Genomic DNA, 16,846 nt, shown 5'->3' with positions numbered 1-16,846 from the left:
AGTGTCAGGACAGTCAGGTCAGGTCAGTCAGTGTCAGGACAGTCAGGTCAGGTCAGTCAGGTCAAGTCAGGTCAGGACATGTCAGGTCAGTGTCAGAACAGTCAGGTCAGGACAATCAGGTCAGTGTCAGTGTCAGGTCAGGTCAGTCAGGTCAGGTCAGTCAGTGTCAGGACAGTCAGGTCAGGTCAGTCAGTGTCAGTGTCAGGTCAGGTCAGTCAGTGTCAGGACAGTCAGGTCAGTGTCAGGACAGTCAGGACAGTCAGGTCAGGTCAGGACAGTCAGCTCAGTGTCAGAACTGTCAGATCAGTCAGTGTCAGGACAGTCAGGTCAGTCAAGTCAGGTCAGTCAGTGTCAGGACAGTCAGGTCAGGTCAGTGTCAGGACAGTCAGGTCAGGTCAGTGTCAGGACAGTGAGGTCAGGTCAGTCTCAGGACAGTCAGGTCAGGTCAGTGCCAGGTCAGTGTCAGGACAGTCAGGTCAGTGTCAGTGTCAGGACAGTCAGGTCAGTGTCAGGACAGTCAGGTCAGTGTCAGGACAGTCAGGTCAGTGTCAGAACAGTCAGGTCAGTGTCAGGACAGTCAGGTCAGTTTCAGGACAGTCAGGTTAGGTCAGGTCAGGACAGTCAGGTCAGTGTCAGGACAGTCAGGTCAGTGTCAGGACAGTCAGGTCAGTGTCAGGACAGTCAGGATAGTGTCAGGACAGTCAGGTCAGTGTCAGGACAGTCAGGATAGTGTCAGGACAGTCAGGTCAGTGTCAGGACAGTCAGGTCAGGTCAGGACAGTCAGGTCAGTGTCAGGACAGTCAGGTCAGGTCAGGACAGTCAGGTCAGTGTCAGGACAGTCAGGTCAGTCAGGTCAGGTCAGTCAAGTCAGGTCAGGACAGGTCAGGTCAGGTCAGGTCAGGTCAGGTCAGGACAGGACAGTCAGGTCAGTGTCAGGACAGTCAGGTCAGGTCAGTCAGTGTCAGGACAGTCAGGTCAGGTCAGTCAGTGTCAGGACAGTCAGGTCAGGTCAGGACAGTCAGGTCAGGTCAGGTCAGGTCAGGACAGTCAGGTCAGTGTACCCATGCTCTTATCCAGCTCCAGCTCCTCATTGACATAGATTAGCTCTATTTGTCAAATGGGTTGAGTTTATTGCACATAGTAATGCATATTGGCTGTAGATTAATTGATGTAAGTGGTGCATTGTGGGTGAATTAGGAATTAGAATACTATTTTAGTATGATCTCTATGACACCTACCTTCTCTCCACCAGTTCCTTTAGAGCCAGGAGAACCAGGTAATCCCTAGAGAGGAAACACAATATTGTCATCAAAATCAATCTACAGTAACAAGAATTATCATGTAAATACCTAGAATACATCTGACCATACATCCATTTATTATCCATTTCAAAGATGTTGTTGAAAACATGAAAATCTCAAATGTTTGTAAAAGAAAAAAACCTACACAATGGTGGTTGTCAATCAGAAACAATAATCTCATGTTATTATTATTATGTTATTTCACATCAGGATTATAATACAGGAGGCAGAGGAGGTTTACACAGGCGCAACCAATCAGAACACCTGTTAGTGTGAGGTCAAAGGTCATACTTACAGGAAGTCCCTGAAGCCCAACCTCCCCGGGAGACCCAGCCTTGCCAATGGTGCCCTGTGGAGAAAGAGCGTTATGTGAGTTAAGATGAAATTTTGACATCCCAATTGTAATCTTAACTTGATTTGACAACTCCTGCTGATTCCTCCGTTCAACCAGTATAAATCCCATTCTATAGTAGACTTTTTAGAATGCTGTGATCTCCATTGCCAAGCCAATAGAAATCGCTGCAGAAAAGAATCCCTGTAGACCTATGAGAGGGCACAGCACAACTAGAACGATACATCTAATCATGTTCCAGTAGATCCTGTCCATACCTTTCCACCTGGCATTCCAGGAATACCTTCACGCCCATCCACTCCTGACAAACCCTGGACATGAAAAAAGAACCACAACAATCATTCCATGACAAGTGTTAATGTTCCAAGAAGGTTCTATGGTTCTATGAATACACAACAGACAGGATATGCTTACATTTTCCACCGCCAAGACTGATTGTTTATGCTGTGATACAATAGTTACAGTAATACTTACACCCTCTCCCTTGGGCCCAGGAAGACCTGTGATTCCTCTTCCACCTTGAGATCCCTAGATAACAACACAATAGCATAAGGAACCAATCAGGGCATCAGCATTACACCATCACCACCACCCCAGACAGTGACTAAAGACAATAATCAATTTGGCCATGTGAAACCATGGTAGGTGTATTTTTTACTCTGATACCCACCTCATCACCTTTAGGACCAGACTCGCCCATCACGCCCCTCTGGCCTTGGTCACCCTAAAAAGATACAGCATCAACATATTGTAAGACAAAACCTTTTTACAGAGATGTTTAACCTGTTGGGGCTAGGGGGCAGTATTTGCACGGCCGGATAAAAAACGTACCCGATTTAAACTGGTTACTACTCTTGCCCAGAAACGAGAATATGCATATAATTAGTAGATTTGGATAGAAAACACTCTAAAGTTTCTAAAACTGTTTGAATGGTGTCTGTGAGTATAACAGAACTCATATGGCAGGCCAAAACCTGAGAAGATTCCATACAGGAAGTGCCCTGTCTGACAATTTGTTGTCCTTCTGTTGCATCTCTATCGAAAATACAGCATCTGTGCTGTAACGTGACACTTTCTAAGGCTCCCATTGGCTCTCAGAAGGCACCAGAAAGTGGAATGGGATGTCTGCTGTCACTGGGCGAAGAACAGCAGGAGAATTTGTAAGTGGTCAGCCTGGGGACAGTGACACTGGAGATGCGCGTTCACGAGAATTTGTGCCCGGTTGCCCGGTTGGAATATTATCGCTATTTTACGAGAAAAATCGCATAAAAATTGATTTTAAACAGCGTTTGACATGCTTCTAAGTACGGTAATGGAATATTTTGGGGTTTTTTTTACGAAATGCGCTCGCGCGTCACCCTTCGGATAGTAACCTGAACGCACAAACAAAACGGCGCTATTTGAATATAACTATGGATTATTTGGAACCAAAACAGCATTTGTTGTTGAAGTAGAAGTCCTGGGAGTGCATTCTGACAAAGAACAGCAAAGGTTATCCAATTTTTCTAATAGTAATTCTGAGTTTAGTGAGTCCCAAACTTGGTGGGTGTCAAAATAGCTAGCCGTGATGGCCGAGCTATGTACTCAGAATATTGCAAAATGTGCTTTCGCCGAAAAGCTATTTAAAAATCTGACACCGCGATTGCATAAAGGAGTTCTGTATCTATAATTCTTAAAATAATTGTTATGTATTTTGTGAACGTTTATCAGGAGTAATTTAGTAAATTCACCGGAAGTTTTCGGTGGGTATGCTAGTTCTGAACATAACATGCTAATGTAAAAAGCTGTTTTTTTATATAAATATGAACTTGATTGAACAAAACATGCATGTATTGTACAACATAATGTCCTAGGAGTGTCATCTGATGAAGATCATCAAAGGTTAGTGCTGCATTTAGCTGTGGTTTTGTTTTTTGTGACATATATGCTTGCTTTGAAAATGGCTGTGTGATTATTTTTGGCAGGGTACTCTCCTGACATAATCTAATGTTTTGCTTTCACTGTAAAGCCTTTTTGAAATCGGACAATGTGGTTAGATTAACGAGAGTCTTGTCTTTAAAATGGTGTAAAATAGTCATATGTTTGAGAAATTGAAGTTATAGCATTTTTTAGGTATTTGTATTTTGCGCCACGCGATTCCACTGGCTGTTGACTAGGGTGGGACGCAAACGTCCCACCTCGCCCAGGGAGGTTAATCATGTCCTTCATTGAGAACACAACACATAATGACATGTGAACAGTATTCCTGAAACACTAACCTTTCCAGAGGTCTAACATTAGTGAAATCATAATGAACAGGAGAAGGGGATTATGGGAGAATACTTACAGTTGATCCTTCAACACCTTGGGGACCTGGATCTCCATCATGTCCTCGTGCTCCCTGTCACAACAACAGAGGTATATTTGCATAAAATGACAGAGAGGATGTAAACACAAGCAGATAACATTTTTTAGCGAACCAGGTTTGAAATATAATGAACTTCAAAGAGTGACTCTTACCAGTCCACCTTTGGGCCCCATCATTCCAGTGGAGCCTCTGATTCCCTGAGGACCCTGGAATCACACAACAGCAGAAAGACAAACTGTCACTAACTGTCACTATAGACAATCTGTTATATTATCACTATAGATAATCTGTTATATTATCACTATAGACAATCTGTTATATTATCACTATAGATAATCTGTTATATTATCACTACAGACAATCTGTTATATTATCACTAGAGATAATCTGTTATATTATCACTATTGATAATCTGTTATATTATCACTATAGATAATCTGTTATATTATCACTATAGATAATCTGTTATATTATCACTATAGACAATCTGTTATATTATCTCAATAGATAATCTGTTATATTATCACTACAGACAATCTGTTATATTATCACTATAGACAATCTGTTATATTATCACTATAGACAATCTGTTATATTATCACTACAGACAATCTGTTATATTATCACTATAGACAATCTGTTATATTATCACTACAGACAATCTGTTATATTATCACTATAGATAATCTGTTATATTATCACTATAGACAATCTGTTATATTATCACTATAGACAATCTGTTATATTATCACTACAGACAATCTGTTATATTATCACTTTAGATAATCTGTTATATTATCACTATACATAATCTGTTATATTATCTGTTAAAGGTAGGTTAATGAGAGTATCAAACCGTTGGGCCCTGGGATCCGAGGTCCCCTGTGGTTCCCTGGTCACCCTCTTCACCCTAGAGAGAGAGAGGTAACATGCAGACATCAGTAAGATGAACAACTGCGTATGACAGCGACATTAAAACATAAATAGGCACATTTATAGGAGGATAGAAAGATGGATTTGAAATGTAAGCTGTTTCAAAACAAAACAACTCCCATGGACTTTAAATCAATGTTCCTACAGCCTCGTTTACTCAGATACATGACACACTTTTCAATGAAATTGACTCTACCGCTGATCACAGTGCTGTCAGCTGTCAGAGACAACATGCTTTGACTTGTGAGTGAAAAGCATGCATGTTCTACACCAGACACCCTTCAATAGAGCCACTAAGCAAGGATGAATTCTATACATGGAGAAAGTCATTTACAGTCATGAATCTAGACAGACAGACACTGAATGGAGTTATAGGCCACTAGGTGATGAAGTGACTTGGGTATAGAACTGAACTTATTTCCTTATATATGGATGTATGGAACCATTACAGGGCTGAGTGTGGATGTGTTAGCATGGCATTCCATATCAACCATAACCCCTGCATCACTAACATGGTCTACGTCCCAAATCGCACCCTAATCCCTATAAAATGCTCTATTTTTCACCAGGGCCCATAGGGCTGTGTTCATAAGTAGAGCACTATGTAGGGAATGGATATCAGGCCCTGACTGCATGGATATCAGGCCCTGACTGCATGGATATCAGGCCCTGACCGCTTGGATATCAGGCCCTGACTGCATGGATATCAGGTCCTGACTGCATGGATATCAGGCCCTGACTGCATGGATATCAGGCCCTGACTGCATGGATATCAGGCCCTGACTGCATGGATATCAGGCCCTGACTGCATGGATATCAGGTCCTGACTGCATGGATATCAGGCCCTGACTGCATGGATATCAGGCCCTGACTGCATGGATATCAGGTCCTGACTGGATGCATACTGACAGCTAAGAAGTAGCAGTGAGAGTATTTCTTGTAAAGTCTAATCTGAATATTTTGATCAGTTGATCAGTCGAGTTGTAAAGCTGATCCCATGAAGCATCACATGAAGCAAAGAGACCATAGGAGCTACAAAGCTCCAAGCTTATTCTATGTCATGGAAACATCTGGTCTGGTTTTCCAGAAACAGACTAAACCTAGTTCTGGACAAAGTCATTTTAATGTAGTGTAGGCTTTTGTTCAGTTCTCTGAATGTGTATAAAATGTAATCCCTTACCTTGTGCCCTTGTTTCCCAGGCTCTCCTCCTTCCCCTTTTACTCCTTTGTGACCCTAGAAAACAGAGGAACATGAAGCTTAAACACCCTCCCCAATCTCTATCACATATCACTGTTAGACTATCATTATACTAACTGTGAAGACAATAGAATAGATTTAAACCAATGACTTAGGTTGAAGCAGCTATGGTTACCATTAGCACAACATATGATGACTTATGAGACCAAGTTATCAATACACCACTGGCTATGTTCCAATGCCCTTCCTAGCATACCACTGAGAATGTTTATCCATTACATAACTTCATATGATACACTAGTGAGGTCATGCACTCTCCTTGGCCCCTGACCCCTGAACCTTGACCCTTGACTCACCTTCATGCCAGGGAGACCGGGATGACCAGGTGTCCCAGGTGGACAGGCACCAGGACACTAAACAGCAGCAGGATAAATCAACAGGGACAGATAATCACTCATACATGTAATGCCAGGCACTGAGTTGTGTGAACTTGAACGAACAAAGTCTTACCAGCTCGGCACTCAAATCCTGCATCCCTGCTGCACCCTGAAAAACATCATTTTGAGAATGATGAATCAGTTGATTAGGAAGAGTAGATGACTGTTCAACGTGACACACTAACATCTCACGATATTCTCTGGATGTGCTTGTCAACCTATCATCAACTAGGGACGTAACACGGTGACAGTGGTCCACAGATGTACTACTCACTCTAGGTCCTGCTGATCCACAGATGTACTACTCACTCTAGGTCCTGCTGATCCACAGATGTACTACTCACTCTAGGTCCTGCTGATCCACAGATGTACTACTCACTCTAGGCCCTGCTGATCCACAGATGTACTACTCACTCTAGGCCCTGCTGATCCACAGATGTACTACTCACTCTAGGCCCTGCTGATCCACAGATGTACTACTCACTCTAGGTCCTGCTGATCCACAGATGTACTACTCACTCTAGGCCCTGCTGATCCACAGATGTACTACTCACTCTAGGTCCTGCTGATCCACAGATGTACTACTCACTCTAGGCCCTGCTGATCCACAGATGTACTACTCACTCTAGGTCCTGCTGATCCACAGATGTACTACTCACTCTAGGCCCTGCTGATCCACAGATGTACTACTCACTCTAGGTCCTGCTGATCCACAGATGTACTACTCACTCTAGGCCCTGCTGATCCACAGATGTACTACTCACTCTAGGCCCTGCTGATCCACAGATGTACTACTCACTCTAGGCCCTGCTGATCCACAGATGTACTACTCACTCTAGGTCCTGCTGATCCACAGATGTACTACTCACTCTAGGCCCTGCTGATCCACAGATGTACTACTCACTCTAGGTCCTGCTGATCCACAGATGTACTACTCACTCTAGGCCCTGCTGATCCACAGATGTACTACTCACTCTAGGCCCTGCTGATCCACAGATGTACTACTCACTCTAGGTCCTGCTGATCCACAGATGTACTACTCACTCTAGGTCCTGCTGATCCACAGATGTACTACTCACTCTAGGTCCTGCTGATCCACAGATGTACTACTCACTCTAGGTCCTGTTGATCCACAGATGTACTACTCACTCTAGGCCCTGCTGATCCACAGATGTACTACTCACTCTAGGTCCTGCTGATCCACAGATGTACTACTCACTCGAGGTCCTGCTGATCCACAGATGTACTACTCACTCTAGGTCCTGCTGATCCACAGATGTACTACTCACTCTAGGTCCTGCTGATCCACAGATGTACTACTCACTCTAGGTCCTGCTGATCCACAGATGTACTACTCACTCTAGGCCCTGCTGATCCACAGATGTACTACTCACTCTAGGTCCTGCTGATCCACAGATGTACTACTCACTCTAGGTCCTGCTGATCCACAGATGTACTACTCACTCTAGGTCCTGCTGATCCACAGATGTACTACTCACTCTAGGTCCTGCTGATCCACAGATGTACTACTCACTCTAGGTCCTGCTGATCCACAGATGTACTACTCACTCTAGGTCCAGCTGATCCTCAGATGTACTACTCACTCTAGGCCCTGCTGATCCACAGATGTACTACTCACTCTAGGTCCTGCTGATCACAGATTTACTACTCACTCTAGGTCCTGCTGATCCACAGATGTACTACTCACTCTAGGCCCTGCTGATCCACAGATGTACTACTCACTCTAGGTCCTGCTGATCACAGATTTACTACTCACTCTAGGCCCTGCTGATCCACAGATTTACTACTCACTCTAGGCCCTGCTGATCCACAGATGTACTACTCACTCTAGGCCCTGCTGATCCACAGATGTACTACTCACTCTAGGTCCTGCTGATCCACAGATGTACTACTCACTCTAGGTCCTGCTGATCCACAGATGTACTACTCACTCTAGGCCCTGCTGATCCACAGATGTACTACTCACTCTAGGTCCTGCTGATCCACAGATGTACTACTCACTCTAGGCCCTGCTGATCCACAGATGTACTCCTCACTCTAGGTCCTGCTGATCACAGATTTACTACTCACTCTAGGTCCTGCTGATCCACAGATGTACTACTCACTCTAGGTCCTGCTGATCCACAGATGTACTACTCACTCTAGGTCCTGCTGATCCACAGATGTACTACTCACTCTAGGTCCTGCTGATCCACAGATGTACTACTCACTCTAGGCCCTGCTGATCCACAGATGTACTACTCACTCTAGGTCCTGCTGATCCACAGATGTACTACTCACTCTAGGTCCTGCTGATCCACAGATGTACTACTCACTCTAGGCCCTGCTGATCCACAGATGTACTACTCACTCTAGGTCCTGCTGATCCACAGATGTACTACTCACTCTAGGTCCTGCTGATCCACAGATGTACTACTCACTCTAGGCCCTGCTGATCCACAGATGTACTACTCACTCTAGGTCCTGCTGATCCACAGATGTACTACTCACTCTAGGCCCTGCTGATCCACCAGGTCCTGTTGGTCCTCTCACTCCCATAGCACCCTGTGGTAATGGACATAGAAAGCAGATCAAACAAACATGTATGGTCCATTTTCATTCACCTTTTGATGGACGTTCCTGACAGAGGAGGTACTGTACATCACAGGAGGTTGGTGGCACCTTAATTGGGGAGGACGGGCTCGTCTACGGGCTGGAGCGGAATTAGTGGAACAGTATCAAATACATCAAATACATGGTTTCCATGGTTTCCAGGTGTTTGATGCCATTCCATTCACTCCGTTCCAGCCGTTATTATGAGGCCTCCTCCCCTCAGCAGCCTCTTATGCTGTACATCCAATCAGCCATATTTGGCCCTAAGACCCAAGCTCCCAAACTATCTACATGCAGTGCTTGAAGTGGACTGAAATAGGAGCTGGTACTCAGGATTTTAGGGTCCAGTACTGTTTATTTTCACCTGCCGGAACTCAAGCAGTAGAAAAGCACCGGTCTGTTCCGGCCCAATTCAAGCTCTGTCCACATAGAGAATCACTATGTCCTGACTGAGGATCTATATGTCCTGCGGATCGTTAGGTGATGAGGAGTGTGAGGTGATGAGGATCTATATGTCCTGCGGATCGTTAGGTGATGAGGAGTGTGAGGTGATGAGGATGTATATGTCCTGCGGATCGTTAGGTGATGAGGAGTGTGAGGTGATGAGGATCGTTAGGTCATGAGGATCGTTAAGTCAAGAGGATTGTTAGGTGATGAGGATCGTTAGGTCATGAGGATCGTTAAGTCAAGAGGATTGTTAGGTGATGAGGATCGTTAGGTGATGAGGATTGTTAAGTCAAGGGGATTGTTAGGTGATCAGGATCGTTAGGTGATGAGGATCGTTAGGTCATGAGGGTCTGTCACTGATACTCACAGGGGGTCCACCTTTGCCCAAATCACCTGGAAGTCCTCCTGGCCCCGGGGGTCCCTATTCAGAGAAACACGTATTAATTCACTGAAAATTATGACTTGTACTAATTTATCACTCACACAAAAAATATTCTTTTTTTGTTGCATTTTTCATAGTTTTGAACGTTTTTCAACAATATGTCTGTTTCCCACACAGTTGCCTTCCGAATGCATCAAAGGTATCTTACCATGGCTAATGTGAACGTTAACAGACATTTTACTAGATAGTGTACTGTAAAGATGTAATACATGTGTCATGTGAATGTGTAATTAATAATACTGTAAAATACTTACAGGGGGTCCATCGTCTCCAACGCCCTATGGAGGAAAACAGAAACACAACACGAGTCAATGACATAAGATACTATAGCATCTTTATAGGCTCTATGAAGGCTCTATGAAGGCTTCATTAATAAGCCTTAGAAGCTACGTTTCATGTGATGTGAGAAAGCAGAATATTCTATGGCTGGGCCCTCTGAGTCTTCAGTATGGACTGATTCCACTAATGAATGAGTGGTTGATAGAGAATAATGTAGCTCACAGCTAGTCCACGAGGTCCTGGTTTCCCGGGTTCCCCCTGAAACAAAGTCAAATAGCATGTCAGATTGAAAACCCAGTGAACATGAGACAACTGTAAAGAGAATATCTAATATGTACTGTGAGTTAATCATCCCCCATCCAGCACCCAAAGCCATCTATGCATGTCGAAGACATAAAAGTATTTTCTCCATAAAGACATGTTTTTAGCTTGTCATGTACACACAAACAGAATTCAGTATCCTTTCCTATTTCCACCAGGACCACATACACATACTAAAAATGTAAGATGCTTTGGATAAAAGCCTCTGTTGCATATATTCACACATGACTTGTATTCTTATACTGTAATAGTCAAGCCACTGTAACAAATCCTTAGACATTGTCAAACACACTTTCCTTCTTAGACAAATGAAGTCATCTGAGTAAAATCATTAACTAGAGACTTAACAAACGATGTATGTGGAAAACATCATTTCTCCATAAAGACATGCTTTCATCTCATCAGAAACACACACCAACAGTATCCTACTCCGTATCCTTCTGACACTTCCACTGAATATTCTGGACAATTTCCTTCTTAGACAAATGAAGCCGTCTGAGTAATTACTTAACTAGCGACTTCACAGACTGAATTAACATTCTTCCTGTTGAATCCTGTGACTGAGAACCTGAGCCATGCAGGGTGCACTTGGCCCAGCAAATGTTCCCCCAAGGCTTGGGTCCTGTTCATTATGCACCAAAATGAAGAAAAAATATAGGGAGGGACTTAGTGAACTCGTCCAATAAGAAACACAGATTTTGTTCTCCGTTGCAAAATGTTTCAATTTTTCTTCCTTGCTTGCCCTAATGAACATGACTCTGATGCTTGGGCCCGGTTCCCCACGGAGATTACCCAGAACTCTGGCAGGGAGGGATCAGGGATTAAAGCTCATTTGTCATGAGGAATTGCTTTACGCGTTGTAATTGTAATTCCTGCTGTCTTGCCTGCCAACACAGTGGGCAGCAGCCTGGTCAGCAGCTTGGCTCAGTCACCCGGCTGAGAGTTACCCTGGTCCCACATCTGATTGTACTGTCTGCTGTGACAATGACCAAAGGAATTGACAAGACAGCACCAACACATCTGGGACCAGACTGTCTGAGAGTCTATGAAGCAGAAACATTAAAGGGCTCATTAGTGATTAGTTACTCACTTTCTGTCCAAGGGGACCATCAGGCCCTTCATCTCCAGTAGGGCCAGTCAAACCCTGCAGAGAGAGGAAGAGAGGAGAGAGAGACCAGGCTTCACTAATCCATCACAACAAAGACAGAAATGTCACCCAACGTCAGTAGGAGATCAGCTGTGCGCTAGAAAACTATAAGAGTTAGTTGATACCTTTTCATAAGAGATCATAACAGAATACCTTTCTCTAAGAAATGTTTTCCAACTTTACAAACTTTAAGGTGTGCTTTAAGTCTTCCTAATCTCATAATAATTCCAGCTGTGTATGTACATGATGTCATAAGAAAGGTTGCGTAAGCCTCCCGGGTGGTGCAGTGGTCTAAGGCCCTGCGTCACAGTGCTAGCTGTGCCACTAGAGATTCTGGGTTCGAGCCCGGGCTCTGTCACAGCTGGCCGCGACCGGGAGGTCCATGGGGTGGCGCAGTGGTCTAAGGCCCTGCGTCGCAGTGCTAGCTGTGCCACCAGAGATTCTGGGTTCGAGCCCGGGCTCTGTCACAGCCGGCTGCGTCGCAGTGCTAGCTGTGCCACCAGAGATTCTGGGTTCGAGCCCGGGCTCTGTCACAGCCGGCTGCGTCGCAGTGCTAGCTGTGCCACCAGAGATTCTGGGTTCGAGCCCGGGCTCTGTCACAGCCGGCAGCGTCGCAGTGCTAGCTGTGCCACCAGAGATTCTGGGTTCGAGCCCGGGCTCTGTCACAGCCAGCTGCGACCGGGAGGTCCATGGGGTGGTGCAGTGGTCTAAGGCCCTGCGTCACAGTGCTAGCTGTGCCACCAGACATTCTGGGTTCGAGCCCGGGCTCTGTCACAGCCGGCTGCGACTGGGAGGTGCATGGGGTGGTGCAGTGGTCTAAGGCCCTGCGTCACAGTGCTAGCTGTGCCACCAGAGATTCTGGGTTCGAGCCTGGGCTCTGTCACAGCTGGCCGCGACCGGGAGGTCCATGGGGCAGCGCACAATTGGCCTAGCGTTGTCCGGGTTAGGGAGGGTTTGGCCGGCAGGGATATCCTTGTCTCATTACGCACTAGTGACTCCTGTGGCGGGCCGGGCGCAGTGCACGCTGACACGGTCGCCAGGTGTACGGTGTTTCCTCCGACACATTGGTGCGGCTGGCTTCCGGGTTGGATGGGCATTGTGTCAAGAAGCAGTGCGGCTTGGTTGGGTTGTGTTTCGGAGGACGCATGTCTCTCGACCTTCACCTCTCCCGAGTCCGTACGGGAGTTGCAGCGATGAGATAAGACAGTAACTACCAATTGGATACCACGAAATTAGGCGGTAAAAAAAAAAAAAAAACTCACACAGCTAATGGGGTGGGAGGAGCTCAGAAGTAGGCGTGTGTATGTGGGCAGGGCTAAACGATGCCCCTCCCACAAGGAATCAATCGGTAAATACTGTGCATTAGCAGAAACAGTACTTTTCAGCCCAGCTTAACAGAATGGCAAAGCTCTGAAATACATGCTCTTTTCCATTCTCTGACTTATGTTGGCATTTTCAAAATAGTTTCAACAAATGCTTCCTTGGATTATATTGATTTAAGATAGATCACGTTTAGTTTGAATAGATGATGGCATCTAGTCTGGAATAGGAATTCTCTCCACAGACACCACGGTCAGGACAAACTGAGACATCTCTCTGAGACGGTTAACTTACTGGGAGAGTGGTTAACCATCACCCACATTCCTCTGGTCCAAGTCAAACAAGCCCCATTGACAGGTATCATTCCACAGCAGCCTGAGGATCCTCAACTGGAGACTGGAGACACCCACTACACAAACACTGCTGGGTACTGTTTCACTAAGGCTTTATGGGCGTGAGAAAAAATATTGCCAAAATAACAAAAAAACACTTCACAGCACTCATTTCCTGGACAAAAATAATATCCAGTTGGACATGTACACTGAGTATAAAACATTAGGAACAGCTGCTCTTTCCATTTCATAGACTGACCAGGTGAATCCAGGTGAAAGCTATGATCCCTTATTGATGTCTCTTGTTAAATCCACTTCAATCAGTGTAGATGAAGGGGAGGAGACAGGTCAAAGAAGGATTTTTAAACCTTTAGACAATTAAGACATGGATTGTGTATGTGTGCCATTCAGAGGGTGAACGGGCAAGACAAAATATTTAATTGCCTTTGAATGGGGTATGGTAGTAGGTGCCAGGCTCACCAGTTTGTGTCAAGAACTGCAATGCTGCTGTGTTTTTCATGATCAACAGTTTCCTGTGTGTATCAAGAATGATCCACCACCCAAAAGACATCCAGCCAACTTGACACAACTGTGGGAAGCATTGGAGTCAACCCTGTGGAACACTTGACACCTTGTAGAGTCCATTCCCTGACAAATTGAGGCAGTACTGGCAAAAGTACAAAAGTTCCATATTAGGAAGGTGTTCGTAATGTTTGGTATACTCATCCACTTTGATATCTCATCCGTATGCCTTTGTTCACACTCTATAGACCTACTACAGTCACTTTGATATCTCATCCGTATGCCTTTGTTCACACTCTATAGACCTACTACAGTCACTTTGATATCTCATCCGTATGCCTTTGTTCACACTCTATAGACCTACTACAGTCACTTTGATATCTCATCCGTATGCCTTTGTTCACACTCTATAGACCTACTACAGTCACTTTGATATCTCATCCGTATGCCTTTGTTCACACTCTATAGACCTACTACAGTCACTTTGATATCTCATCCGTATGCCTTTGTTCACACTCTATAGACCTACTACAGTCACTTTGATATCTCATCCGTATGCCTTTGTTCACACTCTATAGACCTACTACAGTCACTTTGATATCTCATCCGTATGCCTTTGTTCACACTCTATAGACCTACTACAGTCACTTTGATATCTCATCCGTATGCCTTTGTTCACACTCTATAGACCTACTACAGTCACTTTGTGAGCCTACAGCAGAAGTGTGACTGAAACGCAAACTACGCACAAAGTGATACATGGACCATGTACACTTGATAGTATGCTTTAGGATATCAGTACAAACTAATATCCTAGGATTGTTTTGCTAACCCTCTTTTCTCCCTCCAATTTGGATGGAAGCTACAGTTAATAAAGTGCAGGCCTTCCTTCTCTCTGCCTGAACAAAAAGACTGTTGTTACAAAAGAAACTGTCAGATTCTTAGCCTTTTCTTTGCTCCCGAGTGGCGCAGCGGTCTGAGGCACTGCATCTCAGTGCTAGAGGCGTCACTACAGACACCCTGGTTTGAATCCAGGCTGTATCCCAACCGGCCGTGATTGGGAGTCCCATAGGGCCGCGCACAATTGGCCCAGCGTTGTCCAGGTTTGGCCGGTGTAGGCCGTCATTGTACATAAGAATTTGTTCTTAACTGACTTGTCTAGTTAAATAAAGGTATATATAAAGGTTAATATACATATATTTGGCCTGCTTGAAAATTCTTCACATTTTTCTCCGATTGGCTCCTCTCTTGGGTAAAGATTGATTGGCTCCTCTCTTGGGTAAAGATTGATTGGCTCCTCTCTTCAGTAAAGATTGATTGGCTCCTCTCTTGGGTAAAGATTGATTGGCTCCTCTCTTGGGTAAAGATTGATTGGCTCCTCTCTTGGGTAAAGATTGATTGGCTCCTCTCTTGGGTAAAGATTGATTGGCTCCTCTCTTGGGTAAAGATTGATTGGCTCCTCTCTTGGGTAAAGATTGATTGGCTCCTCTCTTGGGTAAAGATTGATTGGCTCCTCTCTTGGGTAAAGATTGATTGGCTCCTCTCTTGGGTAAAGATTGATTGGCTCCTCTCTTGGGTAAAGATTGATTGGCTCCTCTCTTGGGTAAAGATTGATTGGCTCCTCTCTTGGGTAAAGATTGATTGGCTCCTCTCTTGGGTAAAGATTGATTGGCTCCTCTCTTGGGTAAGGAAGGGGTCATCACCACCACTTCAACACGTTGATGAAGCAACGGGTAGAAGGTGCACATATTGAGAAGTTCCACCCCCTAGCTACTGTACTGCTGCTATAACCTGAATATGACAGTCATCATGACTAGTTCACTATTACTATCATCAAAGATGACAAAAAAGGCGCCAATGACGACAAACAGGAAATTGAAGGCAGAGGATGAATGATTTGAAACAGGATACTCACATCAGCCCCGGGCTCGCCTGGCAACCCGGCTGAGCCTAGTTTACCTGCATCTCCATCAGGACCCTAACAACACAACACAACCACAATAGAAAGCAGAACAACAACAACATACTGACAGTCAAATACATCACAATTACTAGATGATAATGACATAGTATTGTGTTAACAATTTAAAACATGAAAAGTTTATAATTACAGCAGGGCCATCCTCTCCGTCGTCTCCCCTCTCACCCTGAAATAGAAAAAGGCCCACATGTGAAATGCATAGATAAATATATATATCTATACATATTCACATATGTATACATATGTGTTCATACATAATTGGTCTAATTCCAACTCTTCAGCATGCAGCCAGTTATGGTTGTAAAAAGGGTTGTTCTCGCCCACCATACAAATCACATAATCACATAATTATGAACATGTGTTGGGATGATAGTGACATGAGGTGAGCTCGTCCCATCTTACAAATCAATTATGAACATGAGTTGTGATAATACTCTTATCATTTGGAAGATAATTCAAGTTAATAGAGGAGAGAACTTACAGCGACACCATCAATTCCTGGGACACCTGCGGGTCCTGGAGGGCCGACGGGGCCTGAGGCCCTCTGGACAAAGAGACAAACAATGCAATCAGCTATGGTTATCATTGCTATACATAATAAACATACATCTGTATGGGACATACTGTATGTCTGAAGATGAAGGAGAAGCAGACGTCTCCGTTAGGCTTAGCCAATAATAATTCATTCAAGGAATAACAGGTGCATAACTGGTATAGCAAAGCAAACATAAGACACCAACACAACTGAAGCAAATACCCTTCGTTCTGAGAAATGTGTTCAATCCATGTGATAGTAGCTACCCACTGGGCACAGACATCAATTCAACATCTATTACACTTTGGTTCCAACGTAATTTCATTGAAATGATTTGGA

General features: G+C 44.4%; 1 protein-coding gene across 2 annotated transcripts in view; it reads right to left on the bottom strand.

Annotated features, from left to right (window-relative positions):
* col9a1b (collagen, type IX, alpha 1b) overlaps positions 1–16,846 on the bottom strand; it is a 32,631-nt gene that overhangs the window by 15,255 nt on the left and 530 nt on the right. The window contains exons 2-20 of one of the 2 annotated variants that reach the window (XM_045687103.1): positions 16,454–16,516; positions 16,103–16,138; positions 15,907–15,969; positions 11,761–11,814; positions 10,572–10,607; positions 10,325–10,348; positions 9,996–10,049; positions 9,080–9,133; positions 6,642–6,677; positions 6,488–6,544; positions 6,114–6,167; positions 4,857–4,910; positions 4,153–4,206; positions 3,980–4,033; positions 2,324–2,377; positions 2,128–2,181; positions 1,911–1,964; positions 1,597–1,650; positions 1,239–1,283 (exon numbers count right to left, since the gene is read on the bottom strand). In XM_045687103.1, the coding sequence (XP_045543059.1) occupies positions 1,239–1,283; positions 1,597–1,650; positions 1,911–1,964; positions 2,128–2,181; positions 2,324–2,377; positions 3,980–4,033; positions 4,153–4,206; positions 4,857–4,910; positions 6,114–6,167; positions 6,488–6,544; positions 6,642–6,677; positions 9,080–9,133; positions 9,996–10,049; positions 10,325–10,348; positions 10,572–10,607; positions 11,761–11,814; positions 15,907–15,969; positions 16,103–16,138; positions 16,454–16,516 (954 nt within the window). The remainder of the gene's footprint in view (positions 1–1,238; positions 1,284–1,596; positions 1,651–1,910; positions 1,965–2,127; positions 2,182–2,323; positions 2,378–3,979; positions 4,034–4,152; positions 4,207–4,856; positions 4,911–6,113; positions 6,168–6,487; positions 6,545–6,641; positions 6,678–9,079; positions 9,134–9,995; positions 10,050–10,324; positions 10,349–10,571; positions 10,608–11,760; positions 11,815–15,906; positions 15,970–16,102; positions 16,139–16,453; positions 16,517–16,846) is intronic. The other variant, XM_045687106.1, reaches the window with a different exon arrangement.

Source organism: Salmo salar, chromosome ssa01 (genome assembly GCF_905237065.1).
Source record: "Salmo salar chromosome ssa01, Ssal_v3.1, whole genome shotgun sequence".
Classification (NCBI taxonomy): Eukaryota; Metazoa; Chordata; class Actinopteri; order Salmoniformes; family Salmonidae; genus Salmo; species Salmo salar.
This window is presented reverse-complemented; position numbering and strand designations above follow the sequence as displayed.